The sequence below is a fragment of the Diorhabda sublineata genome, chromosome 3 (genome assembly GCF_026230105.1).
Source record: "Diorhabda sublineata isolate icDioSubl1.1 chromosome 3, icDioSubl1.1, whole genome shotgun sequence".
NCBI classification, from domain to species: domain Eukaryota; kingdom Metazoa; phylum Arthropoda; class Insecta; order Coleoptera; family Chrysomelidae; genus Diorhabda; species Diorhabda sublineata.
This window is the reverse complement of record NC_079476.1, coordinates 10427617-10448260: the sequence shown is the minus strand read 5'-3', so window position 1 is coordinate 10448260 and position 20644 is coordinate 10427617. Positions and strand designations below refer to the sequence as shown.

At 34.9% G+C, this 20644-nt stretch overlaps 1 protein-coding gene across 2 annotated transcripts in view; it reads right to left on the bottom strand.

Annotated features, from left to right (window-relative positions):
- Positions 1-9325, bottom strand: part of LOC130441640 (facilitated trehalose transporter Tret1-like) — a 56606-nt gene extending 47281 nt beyond the window's left edge. Inside the window, exon 1 of one of the 2 annotated variants that reach the window (XM_056775408.1) lies at positions 8974-9325. In XM_056775408.1, coding sequence (XP_056631386.1) covers positions 8974-9022 — 49 coding nt within the window. In that variant the 5' untranslated portion in view covers positions 9023-9325. The remainder of the gene's footprint in view (positions 1-8973) is intronic. The other variant, XM_056775409.1, reaches the window with a different exon arrangement.
- Positions 9326-20644: the final 11319 nt, after the last annotated feature.

Below are 20644 nucleotides of genomic sequence, written 5' to 3'. Positions count from 1 at the left end.
TTAATATCTGTAAATTATTTCTAGTGGGGGTTAAAGGATGGTATAGGTCTCAGAGTTTGCATATGGGGTCGATCGGTATGTGACGAATTCAGCTCTAGCAACAAATCCTCCTTTTACGTCCTCGACGATGTACTCGTATTTATCGTAACCCCAAGGTTCATGGCATATAATGAGTATACGTTGTGTAGCAATCGAGTGAGGGCTCCCGGCACCTTTGAATAACGATCAAGGAAAAACCCCCTACAGAAACTTTAGTCCTTCAAGTTGGGTGAAATGCAAAAAAATCCAATGTTAGCCTTGGAAATGAAACTGGAATAAGAGGTAAACGACAAAGGCAAAGAAAACGAACATGAAATTAGGTATGTTGGGTAATGACGCCAAGAGAAAATTTTAGAGATCGGGAGCCTCTCAATTCAATTCAAAAGAGAGACAGGGGGTCGATTTTTGAGATTCCACCCCCCGCCGTGGAAAATGGGGGGGGGGATTTCGACGTTCTTAGATTTGATTTTACATATTTTGACCCTCCTGAACATGAATATGTCATTAACTTTCAAGATCCGACCTCGAGAAGTACCCCAAATTTCAAATTGAGAACTTCCCCATTTTTCAATTTTTGTGAAAAATTTTCGTCCATAATGGCACAAATTATGAGTCTTGAAATTTCTATCACCCCAAGCATAATGCGTAAAACTAACTCCCAAAACGTTGCAGGAGTTCATTTCTTGTCTTGAAGAAGGAATGATGGGAGAAGAAGGGGCAACTCCTAAATCTCATGATAAGCCTTGTTTCTTCGCTATTTACACGAAAAATATTACCTACATATATCTTATATATATATATATATATATATATATATATATATATATATATATATATATATATATATATATATATATATATATATATATTCAGGGACTTTAAGACTTTATTTCATTCTAATGCAATGTCTCAAGCTTGTAAATGTGAAGCTTTTAAACTTGGGATGGACGCAGGAGTCAATTTTGTGAAAGGGAGTGGAATAAATTTGAATAAACGTTCATTTCTCCCAACCACTCAAATCAAGTATAAGAAAAAATAGATCAAAATTCGAAAGAAAGAAGTTAAGTTCTTTTCTACTAGAAAAAATTCAAATTTTATTCCCAAATTTGTTTTCCCCGCGCCTCTGCAAAGTGATCAAAAGGATTTCGCTTCAGTATAATATTATACCTCTATAATGAATCATTGTTTTAATAATAGGTTATTACGATGAAAATTTTGAAATCGATCCCAATACTGAAGTAAAAGGCTCAATAACGAATAGGCTCATTGTTCGAAGTCTCTAGTCACCATATCTACTATTTGTAATGATTCAACATTCCTCACATTTTGTACAGAGAAGAAAATATTCTAAAAACGTATAGAAAGCATAAAAAATCCTCGAAACTTGCAGTACCTCCTGTTTCCCCTCACCTCGACATATCGAGGGGTGAAAACGGCAATTTTGACAAAAAATTTTTCACAAAAATCGGAAAATGGGGAAGTTTTCAATTTGAAATTTGGGGTACTTCTCGAGGTCGGATCTTGAAAGTAATGAGATATTCATGTTCAGGAGGGTCAAAGTATGTAAAATCAACCCTAATAACTCTTATTCACGGGGGGGTGTAACCTTAAAAATCGACCCCCTGCCCCTCCTATGGCGAATTTCGAGGGGCTCATGACCTCTCTTCTTCTGTCATCACTGCCTAACATACCAATTTTCATGCTTCTATCATCAATTGCCATTTTTTATATAAAATTCACTGTTTGCCATTGCACTAAATGGGAAATGGCATAGAAATGCTTCACAACTACTCACATTTGTACAGTGGCGTGCTGAAAGACCAGCATGCACGTAAAGAAGCACCTATACTAATCTGTAAAGACCTGAAAAAGAGCGAATAACAGACTAAGCTAAGTCGGAGTTTCTGGGACCGTTGGTGATATTCTTACTGACCACACTGTTTACACCGCCACTACCTTCTTGGCGAGATTCTTCACATTTATTTCTTGACCACTGAACAATAGAGTGGGCTGTGAGGGATTAGCCCTTTGATCCAAGCTACTTTTACATTTAGCAATTTCAATGCTTTCAAATGCACCCTATAACTTATTATTGGTAACATTTCTTAACAATTTTATATGGTCATGATTAACATTTAGGTCATGATTATGACTGGGAGAGTGATCGACAATACTCCGGTACATCCATATTTTAAATGAGATATCTGATCTTTAAACCAAACATTAATTGATCTGTTAGTCTGCCCAACATGCTCCAAATTTGTTATATTATGGTTAGGATTTCCAAACAATTATTGAATTGTCTTAATGTTTTGTTCGAGCTACAAACCAATGTAATTCAAATTTATTTATTATTTCTATTTGTGGGGTGAATTTATACTTATTTAATCTATTTGAACACTTACACTAGACTACTAATAATTATCCTCTAATGATATACTACTCACTACATATATATTTAATTTACATTCACCGCTTACTTTTTACTATTTCGATCTGTTAACTATGACATTCAATTATATAGGTAGCTGATTTAGTATTTATTATTAGTATTTATACCAAAAGAATTCATCGAATAATTCTGATAAGTGAACAAACAAGCAAATTAAAAATGAACAATGAACGAGTTCGTAGCAGTAGTCCTCAATTATAACATTGAAAGAGGTGACTCCCACCTCCTGTAGAAGGGTGAAGAAATATGAAGAAGTCACTATGGACCCAGACCTGATCTGGCACGACCACGTGTACACCAAAATAAAATGGGTTAGCTGCGCACTTTGGAAATGAAGAAGGTCATTAGGTCATACAGCTGGTCTTTTATGGAAGATCCTCTACTGGACATACACTTTGATTGTCAAACCCCCTTTCATGTACAAAGCTTTGGTGGGGTGGTACTGTACAGAAAAAGTAAATTCTACAGTGCAAAGTTCTATTCGATATTCAACCCTGGCACCTGAAGATACGAGTACTACCCATGAGGAGAGCATCCAGGACAAATATTCTAGACAAATTGCAGATTGAAATAATTGTTCATATCGCAGGCTGCAGGTGAATGTCCAATTATTTTCACAAGCAGTGATCACATAGCACTTTCAACTGAAAATAAGGGCTTGGAAGGACATATCACTTACAGATAACAATGGATGATTGACTCTTACCCCGAAATACTGAATAGTGGAGCCACCTGGTACACAGAAACCACCAGGATTAATGCCTCAGCTGAAGCAGGCTTCTGCGGAGAATACTCAAACATTTTTCTCGTCTGGAAAAAATACTACCAACTTCGATGTCAAAGTGTTGATGGAATGTGGACGTGCGCTACTCAATTGACGTCATAGGAACAGGCTTGTATTGGAGTACAAAAAACTTCTACATGAACTAGTGAGTACCAGGGTCAAACGCTTGGCAAGCCTTACAGTTTGCTCAGTGATGTTAAAAAGTTCAGGTCAAAATGACTGATTAGCTTTTTGGGAAACATTGGCTATATATTACCAAGAGTAATATTGATATTATTATATGGATGAAGAAAAAATGTATTAAATATCATGAGAAATTGACAAATTACCTATTTATGTAGTTGCTGGACAAACACCTGATTGATTTGGAAGTTTAAATGGAAAAACCTTTGACAATTAAGTTAATGTAACTAGAAAAATGTCGAGTTCCTTAAACACGAAAAGATACTTTTAGCTTATTTGGCAAAATCATCAATGATAAAAAATTGTTCAGCTTTGTTTTGACTGTGAAAATAATGCAAAGTATTTACAATTATTTTGGATGTGAGAAGAATATAAGAAAACGACAATTTGCAAAACTACAAACTAAATAATGGGCCAATTTCAACGTCTATTTCCATCTCCAATTTAATAAATTGCTATAATCTAGTAGTTAATTCTATGTATACACTAATTTATTGAAATATTAAGAAACTCAGTACAATAATAGTATAATTGATTCTGTTCAATAGACTTAATGAAAAAATATAAAGTGCTACAAATTTCAACCTCTTGAACAAATATTTGAATTGTTGGTAAATTAATCATACTGAATACACTCTTTACACTACACTATTAAGGTAAACAGTTGGAGTAGTGGTTGTGTAAACATTGTGTTCATTATGAATATTACCGACGGATCCAAAAATACAGCTTAATAAATTATTTGGATTCAAGAAGATAACTTTTTGTGTTTTTTAATATCAACTTATGATTTATTAATGCATCTAAATTCTCTTGTGTTTTAAAATTGGTTTTTTTAATAATTTTAAAACAGAAGAGACCTAAAATCAAGAATATTTAGTTGCATTAATGTATCAAAAGGTCTAAGAAATCAGAATTAAAGAAACTTATGATTTATTTGTCTATGCTGATGATATATATGTCCGTTTATAACATTAAACCATGTTAGGAAAATGATATTTTTTGTGGTTCTCCATTTCATGAATTATTTTTCTTTCCTTCAATACTAAAAACGAATCTGATCATTTATTGCCATTTATTACCATAACTGAATATAATACAACTATTTCTAGAGTTCTGAAAGTCAAAATTATGTGATAGTTATCGAGCCCACTCTACTAAAAAGTCACTTGTTTAGGTTTGCTTGAAATTGTGTTTCATACTGAACAATATGAATCATAATGAACTTTATTATGATCCACTTTATATCCTTCGTATAAATATGCTTTAAAACAGCCATAAAAATAGGTAGAAGCAATAAAGTTCAACACTATAATAAATATATACTCAAATCTCGTGAAGAATTTAAGATTTTTCATCCTTTTTTATCCTTATCAATAATTAATTTCTCTACTTTTCGCATTAAATTATGGACAGCTTTAACAGATTCCTATAGCATTATAAACATTGTTATTTCATACAAGACGTCAAGCTAGCTAATTTGTATAACAGCCAAATGGAAACATATGATACTTATAGCAAATATTGTTTGTCTGAAAATTAACGAAGAAATATGAAGCAAGGTATCAAGAAATAGTGCAAAAACAAAGACTGTTATAGCAGTTTTAGAAACTGAGCTTTTGACGTACTTTCACGAAACATCAGCTATAGCAAAGTCTTTGTCAAGCTTATGGTATTAATATAGCATTCTGGAGTCCACTTTTCTCATAGAGGAAAGCATAGATATTGTTTATTAACTGTAAAAATGGCATTGTAAGAGATTGTTTGAGGTTATTGCTTGCACTTCCAGGTCTTAACTAGAAAATGCGTCATTACTTGTTTAATTAAGTCATCAAGATAAATACAACTATTACATTCAAATGAATAAGTATGAACAAAACCAAAAAAAAAGTACAAAAGAAGGAAATATAATGTATAATAAATATAATATATATAATATAAAAATTTAAATTTAATAAATGAATATAATATATAATAAAATATGATTGAAAGTAGACAGTAATCTAATTTTACATGATACACGTCTTCTCAAAGTGTTTTTGCTCTAAATCAACCCTAGATGTCTTGATACCCTCCTGGCATAAATTTCCACACATTCCTCGTCGATGGTTTTAACCGCATCATTTTCAATAGCTAGTAGCTGGAGCATATAATTCCTCAAATAGATTTTGATGCATTTGAAAACATAGAAAGATTGTTTTACCGTTGTAGTAGACACAGGTATAATCGAAAACAGTTACAGAAGCTTCAACAAATTAAGGAATACACTCCGGTTGTGAACATTTTCAGACTTGAAATGAGTAACCAAATTTGTCACGAAATGTCGATCAATTTGGTCTGGTCATGATCTTGATCATTTTTGAAAATACATCAATTTTTGAGACTGAAGTGTCATTTTCTAAAGCAAACTATGAACTCTCAACAAAACATGTTTCTTTCATGCCGCTTTACACACAGTTGTTCTTTGTCGAAGTCTTTAGCAGTAATTCCATGTACACAGTACAGCCAGCTGGTTATTTTCAAATCGTAACCTAATATTTTCACTCATTTTATCTAACAGAGGATAGTAAAGTGTTTGTGAAAAAAATAGGCTTCAGATGAATCATATTTATGATGAACATCTCCTCTTATTTTAGATGAAAGTTTTCTTTTGCATTGAGCTGTTGTCCTCTCAAAGTTGTGTTTTTTTACTAAAATCAAGTGGGCCAGTAAAAAAACTTGAAACTCTTCTTTTTCTTTATGGACGTAACTCATTCTGAAGAAGACGTTATAACATATCCAAAAGTTCAACAGAAAATGTAGAAAATAATTTGTCTAAAACAGATTTATAAACAAATATTTGTGACAAAATTTTACAACAGTTACATAATCTAACATAAATAATGATTTTGAATTTTAATTGCCCAAATTAATATCTACAGTGAAATTTGGACAATTGTTCATATTATTTAGTATTATTACATTTGGAAATTTTTTTCACTGTAACCTCGCTACTAAAAAATTGTGACTATAGTTTTTATTTTTGAGGTCGGAGGCGCCCCTGTTTCGACAAGTGTCGATTCGTGCTCTGGCTCCTCTAGTGCAGAATTTCTACTCTTGGCATATCTTCAAATTCTTGGCTGTCGACATTAAACAATTGAATTTTCTATGTAGCTTTTTGCGAGGGTTGTGGATTTCCATCCGTCGCGCCGTGTCGTTTAACTACTAACTTCTGTACTCCCGAATCGGCGAGTAGAGAAACAGACAATCGTCTTAAAAAGTGACCTGTGTAGTCCTTGGGGCTGAGCAAATTTAAATATTGTACTATAATGGATGGAATCTTTACAATCTGGTTAATAATAATAATTGATACCTATAGGTTGTTTGGTACATTTATTCTTGTGATATGTAAAAAAAATCTTTTATTATTCACTTCTGGTTTATGGCTCTCTGATTGTCGTTTTATGGAAGTAATAAGCTAATCAAATCTATTTACATCAATGTTTAAATTTAAATTTATGGTATTTTTCAACATCGAAAAATGGAACCATAATTTTGATGATTTGACTTTTCGGAGAAATATGCAATAAGAACATTTTCCGTGTAATTTTTTTAGAGTCACACCAATTCAAAAACTCGCCATATGACTTCATTTATATTTTTTTGACTTCTTCAGTTATATTTCACGCAATTTCTGCAATTTCAGGAGGACTGCTATCAGATTCTTCTTCCATGTTTATTCAGCTTGACAATTAGTAGTTTATCAATAAAATTTCGAAAAACATGTTGCAAAATGACGATGACGTTTCACACTTCTTAATGACAGTATCAATACAGAACCTTTGACAGAACTCACGACAAAAAATCATGTAACTTGATAAATACACAAATAAAAAATAGTGTATAATGATTATCTCCTTTAAAAAGCATTGTACTTTTTCGCACTGTTTGGGGTATTATAATGAAACTTCTATTTAAAAAGCATTGTTCTTTTTTGCACGTTTTTAGACGTATGTATAATCTGTAATTTTTTTAAATTTTTAATTTTAATGGTAGTCATGGATAAAAGTCATTTCGACACTAATAAGAAAATTGAATAACAAATATATGAATCCAACTGGATTAATTATTTTTCAGATATAATCTATTATCTATTACCAATCAAAGCATTCATTTTGCGATTGATTCATGATTTTTAACATAAGCGAAAAAAAGTTATATAGTTTATATAATAAATCTAGTTTTCATGGGTTATCTGAGTTATTAATTCGAATATAAATGTTTCAAACATATAATTCTTCTAAATGTTCTTGTTTTTGGGTTCGGTCTCTTCTGTTTTAAAATTATTTTGTTTCTAAATTTTTTCAAAGAAAGATAAAAATCGACATTTCAACTTATTTCAGTCTTTTTCAAAATATGATATTGACACTGACAATTTGTATATTTATATTAATTAATCAATAGACCACCTATATCATAAATATCAAAATAAGAATAAAATAAAAATAGAAATTTATTTAAATGAGAAAAGTGAATTTTTCCTTAGATCCCTTATCTTCAAAATGTATTAGATTTCCTTCCAAGAATTTTTGTTTCTTAATAATTGAATTTGTACAGTGATAATTAGTTTGGCTGATAGATGTATTCAACTATGAGATCCTGAATTTAGACGCTATTCAAAGGGCATTGAAAGAAAATAATTATCCGGAAAAAATGATAAACAACATATTCAAGAAAAAAGTAAACAGATAATACATCCAATTGAAAAGCAAAACAGAAACGGAACATCAAAACATTACACACATTCCCAACAATTATCGAATTATTTCATTAAATATGATATTAGTATAAGTCATAAAGGATTGAATACATTTTCCAAATATTTCACTGAAAGAATGTAAAACACCAAAAACAAAAGAAGAAATATCATATAACAAATGCCTTGTACTAATTGTGACGCTGTCTACATAGGGCAGATATCTCAGTATTTAGAAAATAGACTAAGAGGTCATCAATATTATAATAAAAATAAAACTGCATTAACGAACCATGAAATATCAAAGAAAACATAAATTCAATTATAAAAACTCAAAAATTCTAGGAACGGAATCTAATACATGAAAAAGAGAATTTTTAGAAATGGTTCACATTCATAAGTACGAAAAAGCTATAATGATAAAGAATACCTGAATAATTTAAGTAAATAAAGTTCTATTTTGAGAATTCTAATAAAACTAAAAATAATTAAATTGATTACTTCTACATATTTAAGATGTATGATCTAAGGAAAAATTCACTTTTCTTATTAAAACAAATTTCTATTTTGATTTATTTCGAAATTTATTATGTAGATGATCTATTGATTAATATAAATATACAAATTGATAGTGTCAATATCATATTTTTAAAAAGACCGAAATAAGTCAAAACGTCAATTTTTATCTTCCTTTTAAAAAAATTTCCTTCCATTGATCATATTTGATAAATTAAAATAATCAAAATAATTTTTAGATGAATTTGAAAAATAAAATCCTACCTGGGGCGGCTGAAACATAAACAGACTTAATCCTGGGCAGCGGCAACATTTTCGGAACTCACCACATCAAAATCTATTTCACGACTCACAGTCACCCAATATATTGAAAAAATGGTAAACTTGAACTTGAATATTTCAATATTCATCGGTCTGTTATCCACTGATGACCTCAACTACCGTTTTCAACTGTAGTCGTAGAAATAAAAAACGTTTTGGTAGATTGAAATTGCTACTATATTCCTCTGATTAAATTTGTTAACTATTTTGTTCTTAATAGCAACAAAAGTGCTGGAGAACAGGACGAGAATCATTTTGCAACAGATCACAGAAGTGGTGTGTAATTAGACGTTGCGCCAAAACAGATCGTTGACTGAGTATACAACTGCGGTTCAGCCCTTTCACTATTTCGTCAAGTTCTGTGATATTTGAATTGAATTAAAATGACACGATATATATTTTCTTACAACAATAATGATAATTATACAGGGTGATATTGAATTAGGGAAATTAATTCACCCATTTTATAAATGGAGCTATTTTTGTCATATCCTGAATCCTTCAAGTAATATTACCGTTTCAAATTGATCTGTGAAATTCACATTTTGGATTCAAGCCAATCTGATAATCTAAAATATATACTCCAAAAATATTGCTGAGACAATTTCTCAAATATTTGTTTTACTTTATAAATTATTGCAAATGAAGACCTAAATATATATTTTGATAAATACTTAAAATTAGTCGAAACATCAATTTTTATACATATATATTTTAATAAAAACTAATTTTGAAAGAGAAGAGACCTAAAATCAAGAAAATTTAGAAACATAAACATGTCAAAAGGTCTAAGAAATAAGATATATATATATATATATTTATATATATATATATATATATGTGTGTGTGTGTGTGTGAGTGTGTGTGTGTGTGTGAGTGTGTGTGTGTGTGTTTTTTTATAAGAGGGGGATCCTTTTTACGGATTACAGGCATAGGTGGTACGCCTGGATATGTGAGACTCGACTCTGCGGCTCTAGTGCCCCTATTCACTAAACCCTAAGCATCTTATCTTCTATCCTCTCATCCCCCGCGGACCCGCCTTTTAGGCATTATATCGCAGAGGGAGGGATTAGCTGCTGCTCTTCTTTCTGGTAGCTAAGATTTTATATCTTCTTTCTTCTAGTGGACGTTATTCGCTCTTCTTCTTTCAATGGAACGCAGTTCCGTAAGGACTTCCGTGACAAACGAATTGATAGCGTTCCAGGCAGCTTCTGATGCTTGAAGCGGTGAAGATATGTCCGAAAACATCCATGTCCTGACAACATTTGCGTCAAATAATAGTTGACCTCGCCACAACTCCGATTCAGCCAAACGTCGATCTTTGGTATGAGCCGGTATGTCCATATTCCTTTTGTTGCGGCATCCCACTGCGATTGCCATCGTGTGATGCTGTTCTGCCGTTCTTCAGCTCTGAATTCCTCGGCACTTAGTGTAGTTGACCTCTTTTGTTGGTAAAGGTTCCTTCTTTCCTCAGCTAGAACTCCGAGTGGCAAAGTTCCGGAAATGACACAGACTGCTTCCTCCGATATTGTGCGGAAGGCGCTGGCTACTCTTACAGCATTTAGACGATATACTGGTCCAGCCTTTCTCCATGACTCTTGCAGCTCCAGCGCATCTGCCCAAATGGATATTCCATAAGTGAGCACCGATGTGACAACTGATGATAATAGTAGTCTTCTGCTCTGCTTTGGGCCGCCGACGTTAGGCATCAGTCTTGCGAGACTAGCTCTTACTACCGATGCTTTGGAACTGACGTGTTCTACCTGCTGCTTAAAGTTGAGTCGGGCATCAAGCATCACTCCCAGATATCGGATATACGGTTGTGATGTGATTTCTTGTGTACCGACTTTCAGCTTGATGGACTCTACTGCTTTTCTGCTGCTAATAAGCATTGCCTCAGTCTTGTGCTTCGCCAGTTGGAGATTCATTTCGTCCAACCATTGGTTGACTTTGTCAAAGGTGATGTCGAACATATGGCTTATCTCATCAAGATGTTTGGCAACGATCACGATCGCTACATCATCTGCGTACGCTATCAGTTTGACGTTACTTGGTAGTTTCAGTCTTAACAGTCCGTCGTACATGACATTCCACAGGAGTGGGCCTAGAACAGAGCCCTGAGGTACACCTCCTGTAATATCGTTCTCCTTAGGACCATTCTTCGTGTCACATTTGAGAACTCTATCGGTAAAGTAGCCGGCTACTATCCTACACAGATATTCTGGAACCCTTTTCTCTCGTAGAGCTTGCATGATGCAGTTCCAGTTGGCGGAATTGAAGGCGTTTTTGATGTCTAATGTCGCCACCAGGCAATACTTCTTTGTGCCGCCTTTCCATCTGTTTCCTGCGGTCGCTTCCTTAGCGATATTAACAACTAGATTAATCGCGTCCAGTGTTGATCGTCCTTTCCGAAATCCATACTGGTTGTCTGCTAGGAGTTGATCGACTACTTCTTCTATTCGTTGATGAATTATACGCTCTAAAATCTTACCTGCTGTATCTAACATGCATAGTGGACGGTAAGATGACGGTTCATCCGGAGGCTTTTTTCCTTTCGGAAGCAGTACCAGTCGTTGCTGTTTCCACTTCTTTGGGAAGGTCCCCTCTTTGAGGCAGATGTTGTACACGTCTAGGAACAATGTCGGTGCTGCCTTTAAGATAGTTTTCAAGGTAATATTAGGGATTCCGTCCAATCCCAGCGCTTTATTATTCCCTACACGGTTACAGGCCTCCATCAGCTCCTCTTCAGTGACAGATGGTATGTCGTCTAGTTCACTTGGAGTCATCTGGTTATCGAAATTTCTTTGCTGAGGGAACAGCGCAGTGACGATTTTTTGAAGGAGATGAGGACACGTAAGTGATGGCATTTGTTGCTTTTTCAAGTGGGTCATGACCACCTTATAAGGCCTACCCCACACATCTTTGTCTACCTCGTTTATAAGTTCTTTCCAGCATCTTCTTTTGCTCTTTTTGATAGCTTTATTCAGCTCATGACGCGCGTTTAGTTGGGCCATTGATAGCCGCGCTGAGGATTCTTCTCTTCCTGTGACACTCTTTACGAAGGCTGCTGATGTGGTCGTTCCACCAATGCACTGAAGATCTTGAGTTCATGCCACGTTTACGACGCATACTTGCATCACAAGCATGTGTTACTCTCCTCATCAGGTCCTTAGTCTGTTCTTCCACACATCCAAAGTTTATCGGATCACTGTTGAGAGCTATTAACAATAAACTGGGTCAAAAGACTTTACTTTCCAACCAACGTTGTTAGATAGCTTGATATGCCTCCTGAAGTTCTGGTTGCTTGATATTTCCCAGAATATTGAATGATGGTCGCTGGCGGTGTAGATATCCAATACTTTCCATTTGTCGTTACCTTTAACAAGGCTACTACTGACAAAAGTGAGATCTACAATCGAGCTTGCGTCGCCCTTGGTGTAGGTCGGCTTGTCACCGCTGTTGAGCAAGACTACATCTAGTGTAATAAAAGCCTCCAGCAGTGCCTTCCCTCGTGCGCTGGTATGTTTGCTACCCCAGTCGACTGCCCAGGAGTTGAAGTCTCCGGCTATCGATACTGGATGGTATTGCTCCGCATCTTCGATTAGTCGATCGAGGAAATCAGTGAAGTCACCAATAAAGAGGCTAGGTGGTGCATAGCAACTATAGAAACGGATGCCCTCTACTGATGCTGCTACAAAGCCGGCATTGTTGTTGTCGACTGCGTTCTGGAAAGGGAGCTTGCCACATGACCAGATGACAGCCTTGGATGTGCTGTCCGATTCCCAGGGTTGGGTGCTTAGGTGTTCATATGGCTCCGCTATCAGTACCAAGTCAAGCTCTAATTCGCACACCGTCTGTATGAGCAGGTCATGCGCAGCCTCACAATGATTGAGATTGAGCTGCAGTATCTTCATGTTCTTTTGCTTGTTATCCTCTGAAACGCCTCTTGGAATACTGGGCATTTGTGACTGCCGGCATTGTGATGCCCAAAGTGCCAGCACTTGAAGCATTGGAACGGTCTCTTCGTTGCTCTAATTCGGCAGTTTACCCAGCCGATGCGGATTTTACCGCTTCCTTCCAGGATCTTCTTCGCTGCAGCTGCTGGTAGAGTCACAACAGCAATCTGAGTACCTCTGTAGGCTTTTCGGATCCTAATTGCCTCCAGTGGTATCTCGCAAGACTCTCCAATTTCCATTTGCAGGGCGGCTTGGATATCCTCCCTGGTTGTGGTATCGTTAAGATCTTGAAATTCGACATCTTCCTGTGGACCTTTATAGATTACTTTGGCGTCTTCCTGTAGGATGTCCACGATAGTTTTCTGCAAGGCTTGGCCTTTGTTGGTATTTTTCCTAGAGAGCGTTATCAGCATATTTCCGGCCCTGGTTTTGTGGATCTTATCCACGATGGTACGGACCTGCTCTTTGGGGACGTCCTTCTTTATTCGACGCAAAATCTCTGCGTACTTCGCCGGCTCAGATGGGCGGATGATTAGTGTATCTGGCTTGATCCGCTGACGCGGTTTTCTGCGCTTAGGCTCCGGCCGGGGCTTCTTCGTTGGCTTTTCCTTCCGTAGCTGTTCTTTCTTCTGCTTCTTCAAATCTTTCTTGGACTGAACAAGCTTCCAAGCCGTTTTGGTCTGATTCTTGTCAGTGTCGAGCGACGCTAGTTTCGTCGGAGGACTTTGTTTCGCGTCCAGCTTCTTCGTCACTTGCGTGTCCACAGGATTAGGTGAACTCCGTACCCTTTTGTTATTCTTCTTGGGGACATTTTCATTGAGGTCGCCAGCAACTGACTCAGTGTCAGCTTCTGCTCCGGTGTCCATCGCTTCAACAGTTGGTAGTTCCGCTTGTTTTGGCGTCGCCGTCTGCAGTGGCTCGCTTGGTTTTAGGGTGACGTGGCCATGCCGCTGTTGCATTTCCTGCCATTGTTGATCCTGATTTTTGAACCTTCTCAGGGCACTGCAGAGGTTCATTGACGTCGTTTTGATTTCCTTGTGGACATTTAGCTTATTTTTAAGGAAATATTGCAGTCCATTGACTAGCTTTTCCAAATGTTCTAGCGCATCCGTTCTTTTCTTCTTCACACTGAGTAGTAGTGCGTCTTGCTAAGCATGAGGCCCATTTCCCCCATTCTTTTGTGATTGTTTATTAAGGTTCTCCATAAACTATGATATGAGTCCAAAGCAAAAGGTCGTCTCCGAACGCGATGCCTCCGGAAGTGGGGGGGGAGATCTCTCCTACAGCTACCCCCATTGCTGTGAGAGTTTCTGTCCCTGAAGCGGGAAAATTCAACCGCTTCGACCCTGGACCTGCTTCCTTCATCGGCTTCCTCTTGCTTCCATGGGTGCAGCACGTAGATGCCGGGAGTTACCACAGACACCGCGCTATAGGGATCATATCGCACATCTCTTTCGAGCAGCGTCACCCGTATCCGCTTGTGTATGTGACCCGCTGGCCAGATGTATTTCTGGCCCTTCTCCATTTCAACCTTAGTATAGGATTCCAAGAACCATGAAAGAGTGCAAGCAATATCCGGTTGGTACACATAAAAAATAGATACATTTGTTACGATACCATACTTACGTTTATTTGTGTCTGGATACGGTATCACGAGTATTCTGTGATGACATGAATTACCGGTAATTCATGAAACACAAAAAATATTTGCAGATTGTTAAGAAGCATGAAAAGTGGTACTAATATAACAATATAATTAAAAAACCTAAGTGAAAAATTTCGGATATCTGCACACAAACCTAGCAAATCCATTCAAGTAACAAAAAACGAACGCCTAGAAGAGTCCAAAGAGGAGGTAACGGAAGCAATGGAAAAGCTCTCTTATAAATATATAATTTGATAAGATGTTTATTAATATTGTTAACCGTTTCGAATCCATACTGCTTCCAGCACTCAACTTAGATTTCAAAACTTTTCAAAACTCACAGGGCATTCTAAAAGCCGAGAATTTTTTATTTACAATTCTTAATTTACAACAAGTATGACTGAATTTTAATTTCATTACTTTATTCAAAAATATACACCAAACACTACAAACTGTACCTACGAGTATAAACTGCCAGCCATGCCAGATCTGCTCTTGATCAAATTGTAGATCTTGACTTTTTGCCCTTGCCTGATTATCATGCATTCCCAGACAGAAGAAAGATTCGTCACTGAACTTATTCAATTGCTCATCCCATTGAATTTTCTCTCTCCTCCGAAGCAGATGGCGATGACGATATTCACATGTGAAAACCAGCACTCCGTATTCGATGGATAGTAATAATAATACTTGAATGATCGTCAGCACACTGTTTTACATTGCATTGGTGGATACATAAATGGACCAACTTCGCGTAAACACGGGGCACTTCAGGTATTTCACTTGGCTAAAAACATATTGAGAACTGTATTTTATCTTTGTGTGATTAACTATAATTCGTTATAGTTCCACTTAATCCCATTGTCATCAATTTAAATCGTGAGAGTAATTTGTATCATAATCGTTTGTTGATATAACTTTTCAGTAAATTCATGTAATACTTTTTCTTTTCAAAAAGAAATATATAATTTCATTAGAAATCATGGAATATTGTTGAAAAAAAACGGAAAAAAATTCTGACCACATTTTCTCAACAACAAAACAATATAGAAAGTACAATACATTGCAGCAGAGAGTTTTTATAATAACGTAACAAAAAGTATTTGTTAAGTCAAATCAATTACTTTTTCGTTCAATTGATAAATGGAAAACAATATTATTTCCGTCTTATAGATACTGGGAGAACTATAAATTTGTCATTTATACATTAGATAATTCTGGTTACACATTAGCGAATGTTTGCTTCTAATCGTCTTCGACTCATCTTAATTGAACTATCTCGCATCACTTAATATCCAAGATATTAGTCTAAGGATATGGAAAACATAAAAATCATTGAAAATATGAATAATTCTAGTTTCTAAATAATAAATATAAGAAGAAAATACAGTGAAAATAATATATATAAAATATAGAAAATCATTCAAAAATAAAAATATACGAAAATTAGGAATTGACAAGGTTAAAAAATCTGTATAATCTCTTGGGGTTTATAGAATCCTGATCCATGGAAAGTCAAACTAATTGTTCGTCACCGTGTTCTTTCCACGAAAGGTTTATCATATTAACCTATCAAAAAATTTTATTTTTCCTTTAACGAGAAGTGAGTAAAAAATTTTCGGAAAAAATGGTTGGAAGACACAAATCTTGCAAGATAAAAAATACTTCGAAAACCGATACATTCATGAAAGGAATGTTTCGAATTACTGAAGTTAAAACTGAATAATATAATATAATTTTATGTTCTATTTTCAATTTCTGAATTTACATCAACCATATCAATTCAGTTGCAAAATTACTACTTCTTGATATAATACTCACAATAGTGATAAATTTATTTGATTTTCATTCGTGGTCAGGCATTTCAATAATTTACAAAGCATAAATTTTTCCCCTATTTTTTGTTGACAATGTAATTTTAATAAGAGATATTAATTATATTGACGTGGTAATTTTTGTCATATGATCAAAAACAGGCGGTGTGCCTGTTTCGAATGACGTAACTATATAGTGCGATCCAATTAACTCCATTTAATTCACTTTGTTTTGGTTATCAGTACACCACTGATTTCATTTTCTTGGGGTTTACAGACGAATCTATGAATTTACACCTAAATTAAGTTGTGTTCTGTTTATTTTTATTTTTAATGAAAAATATTTACTTATGATATAACTATGGTGGCGGGCAAGTGAATTTGGAGAAGTTGTAATTCTGTAGTAAGTATATACTATTTTCTTGAAGAACAAAAAAGTGAATCTAGTGAAAGTTGGTTTAAAACATAGTATCTTCGATCATTAACACGTTAAGCGCCACCATGTTAAAAAAATGGCAGGGGGCTACTTGATAAAAAAGTATGAGAAAAGCTCTTCATTTCATTATTTTTGTTTATCTGTGATTTTTTCAGCTTTTTATCATTGAAAACATAATCAGGTCAGAAAACTTAGATGTGGAAAATATTGATATGTAAAACGAAAAGTCACATAAGAACAAATGCACTTATAGAGGTTTGAACTATTTGACTTATAGTTTACGTATGAAATGTCAAACCAACACTCTACCTCATGCTCGCATAAAACTTTGGTATGACACCACTTATGATGAGATGAGATTTTTTTGTCCGTAATATTGTGGATGAGAATTATCCGGTTACCTCAAGTCAGAGATTACTGATCAAAATATGAGATATATACAAATAAACTAAACGCTATTTTATCAAGAAACAGAATCGAAATACTAATAAAAACATGGCATTTCACTTCAATCCTCCAGAAAATGATCGGTTGTACCAAAAGTAGAATTTTGTATCGATGAGACACTAGTTCCCTTTCATAGCCTCTGAGCTTCAAGCAATAAAATTTGGAATAAAATTATACAAACTGTATGGTTGTACATATAACCTGAAGGTATTACGGCAAAGACAAAACTGGTGATATAAATATTTTCGGTGCCACTTAAACTGTCCTGGAGTTTTCAGAAAATTAACAATTTTTATAGTAGCTCACGAACTTCAAAAGAGAATGGGGACTTCCTGTTCAAACAGATAAAAATTGTTGATGTTGTAAGAACAAAGTTGGAGAAGTATTGATCTACGAGTTAACAAAGTAATACAGGTTGTTGTATTGTTTTGAAATGGAAGGACAGAAAAGATGTTTTGATGATTTCAACAAAACACAACAATTCAATGGTTTCTGTAAGAAGACGTGGAGAGAAAATAGAAAAACCGACAATAATTGTAGATTATAATAGTCGAAAAGCCTTTATATATCTTTCTGATCAATTGAAATCATACTCTACCAGTTTACACAAAGAGATCAATGGTACCGAAAATTAGCACTATAGCTGATAACAGAAACTATTCTAATATGTGCGTATTATTTACATCAGACGGCAACAAAGAAAAAATGTCCGTCACTAAGTTCAAAAAGTTAGTTGTATCTGAAAGTTTGTCAAGACCTCCCAAGCCTAATCAAATTAACGTCAATCATGTTTTAGTGGATGATAAGAAGAAAAGGAGATACTTGGCTTGCTATTGAAAACTAAAAAAACAGTCATGATTGGAAACTATGCTCAAGTTAAATCTGCACAAACTCACTACATATGTAGTGCTCGTGAAAATTTTTATTATTTTAATATATACAAATAGAGCTTAACATGTTAATTAAACATATTGTTGGTACCAATTAAATCATTATACACTGTCTTACTCCATTATGCATTGTTCACAATATTTATTTTTTGAATTTATCAATATTATTTATGATACTGTATGAAATTTTTCATGTCATTGGAAAATTGTAATAATATACCTTAGATGGATATATTGATTTATTTGAAACAAACAACTTTGAAATTACATCTTTTTCAATAAATTTTATTGCCAAGTTATGAAAATAAATATGACAAAGTATCTCTTCCAGCAAGTTGTAACTATATTTTTCGTTCCTCTATCACTCTAGGTATATAAATAGTTTTACAGTTATTTCCAATGGAGCATTAAGGCACTATACACTACTTATAAGTTATAAAATACATTCAATGGCACAGAAGGAAATGAACACTAAAAAATCGGTTACTGATTACCAGCATTCCCTATACCGACGTCGGTTTACCGCCATATTGGTAGTGAGCATTTTAGCAGTTCAAAAAGAAAACGTTTTATTTCAAATGTGATGATAATAGGATGAAAATATTATAATTATTTTGTAAGTAAAGTTAGAGATATATTATTTCAACCACTTTTTCAGAATTTGGCAAATACTTTATTGCATCTCTTGAAGGGAAAGAGGATATGAAGGATGTAATCGATGAAACTTGTTGTTGATGTTTTATAATTGTCACTGGCCTGCTAGGTAAATACAAGTGTTTTTAACAATTTACAGCTTTGAACTTGCAAGTTTATTTGACAACCCATTGAGCAGCTGATAGTGGCTTCTTATTGAGATTAGTTGAACATTTCATTCAATCAAAATGGCGTACGAAATTGTTTTCAGAATGGTTAATTCGAATAAAAATGGATAGTTTCCAGAATGCCTTCACTCTTACTGATGATGTGCATCCTATGAAACTGCGAACAGGTACTGAAAAAGCTATATTCGTCGTTGATTCTAGTAACGGGTTTATGTTTTTATGATTAATGGAAAATTTTAGGAAGAATTGGATGGTTTTAACAAAGCTGATGTGGAAAACTACCGCTTCACATTCCTGGAACTCTTCAAAACTTCTTCTTATTCATTTTTAAGATCTCATAATCTGTTATCTTTGCAGGTTCTTTTATACCAGTTCCTGGGAGATGGACTGCCAGCTGTCTATTCATTTCTTAGGTGGTCATCCGGATTTTCAAGTACGATGCGTGGCAGTCTACTATCTTCAATTCTTCTCACGTGGGAGTACTAGTATCTTTTTCTTTGTCTCCCCCCTCTTACGATGTCTTGTTTTCTTATGTCAGTGTTTTTGATTCGATTGACTCTTATCTTTCCCACTATAGTCCTGAGCGTTTTCATTTCGGCTATCCGAAGCATGCTTTTCGTTTTGTTGGTTTCCTCTCTGATTTCTATTCCTGATGTCGTGATTGACCTGATACAAGTCTTGCTATCTTTTCGCATGTATTCGTTTGCTCATATTATCTGTCTTAAGCAGCCCTATATGGCAGCCTCTTTTTTGATCTGGCCTCTTAGATTCTTCACTGCGTCGTGTTAACTTGACAGGCCCATACCCAGGTATTTAAATTGACTTGATCGATGATTTTGTCGTGAAATACTAGCTTACATCGTACGGTCTCTTTAGCAAAGGTTATGCTTTTCGTTTTTCCTGTGAATACAGTCATGTTGATCGCTTGGCTGACCTCTCAGAATTTGTGTAGTTGTCTCTGTACGTCGTCCTTCGTTTCCGCGAAAATAGCTGCATCGTTGACGTAGCAATACTATGCTGATTCTTTTATTCGGTCCCATTGGGTATCCCATATTTAGTGATGATACTTCCTCTATAATTCTGTCCATTAAGAGATTGAACAAAAATGGGCTGAAGCTGTTGCCCTGCCTGATGCCTCCTGGTGTTGGTATCTCTTCGGTTAAGTCTCTCCTGACTTTACTTTGGTCGTGTTGTTGAGACTCTTCAAATCTAACCTATAGAAATCAATAGGATAAAATGAGAATATTAGAAGTTTACAGAGATTCCATCAAATGGTACAAAAATGTCTCTCCAAAATACACCAAGCATATTTCTAGCAGAAATATTTGAAATAGAAGAATATGTCCTGTTTCTTTTATAAAGACATTGACGGAAATAGGAGATTATCATGTTATCTGATAGCCAAGCAGATATTAGAGCTATGAGCTCTAATTTCATAGAATCCAAACTGATTTGGCAATGTCTGGTCGTTATGGTAAAAGAATGAAGTCAATTTCCAATTGGGGGGATTCTCTTGATTCGTACGAGCGTTACGTTGTATTCACCATAGACTAAATGCTTACCTATTTACTTACTAAATGCTCAATAACTTTTGAACATCATTTT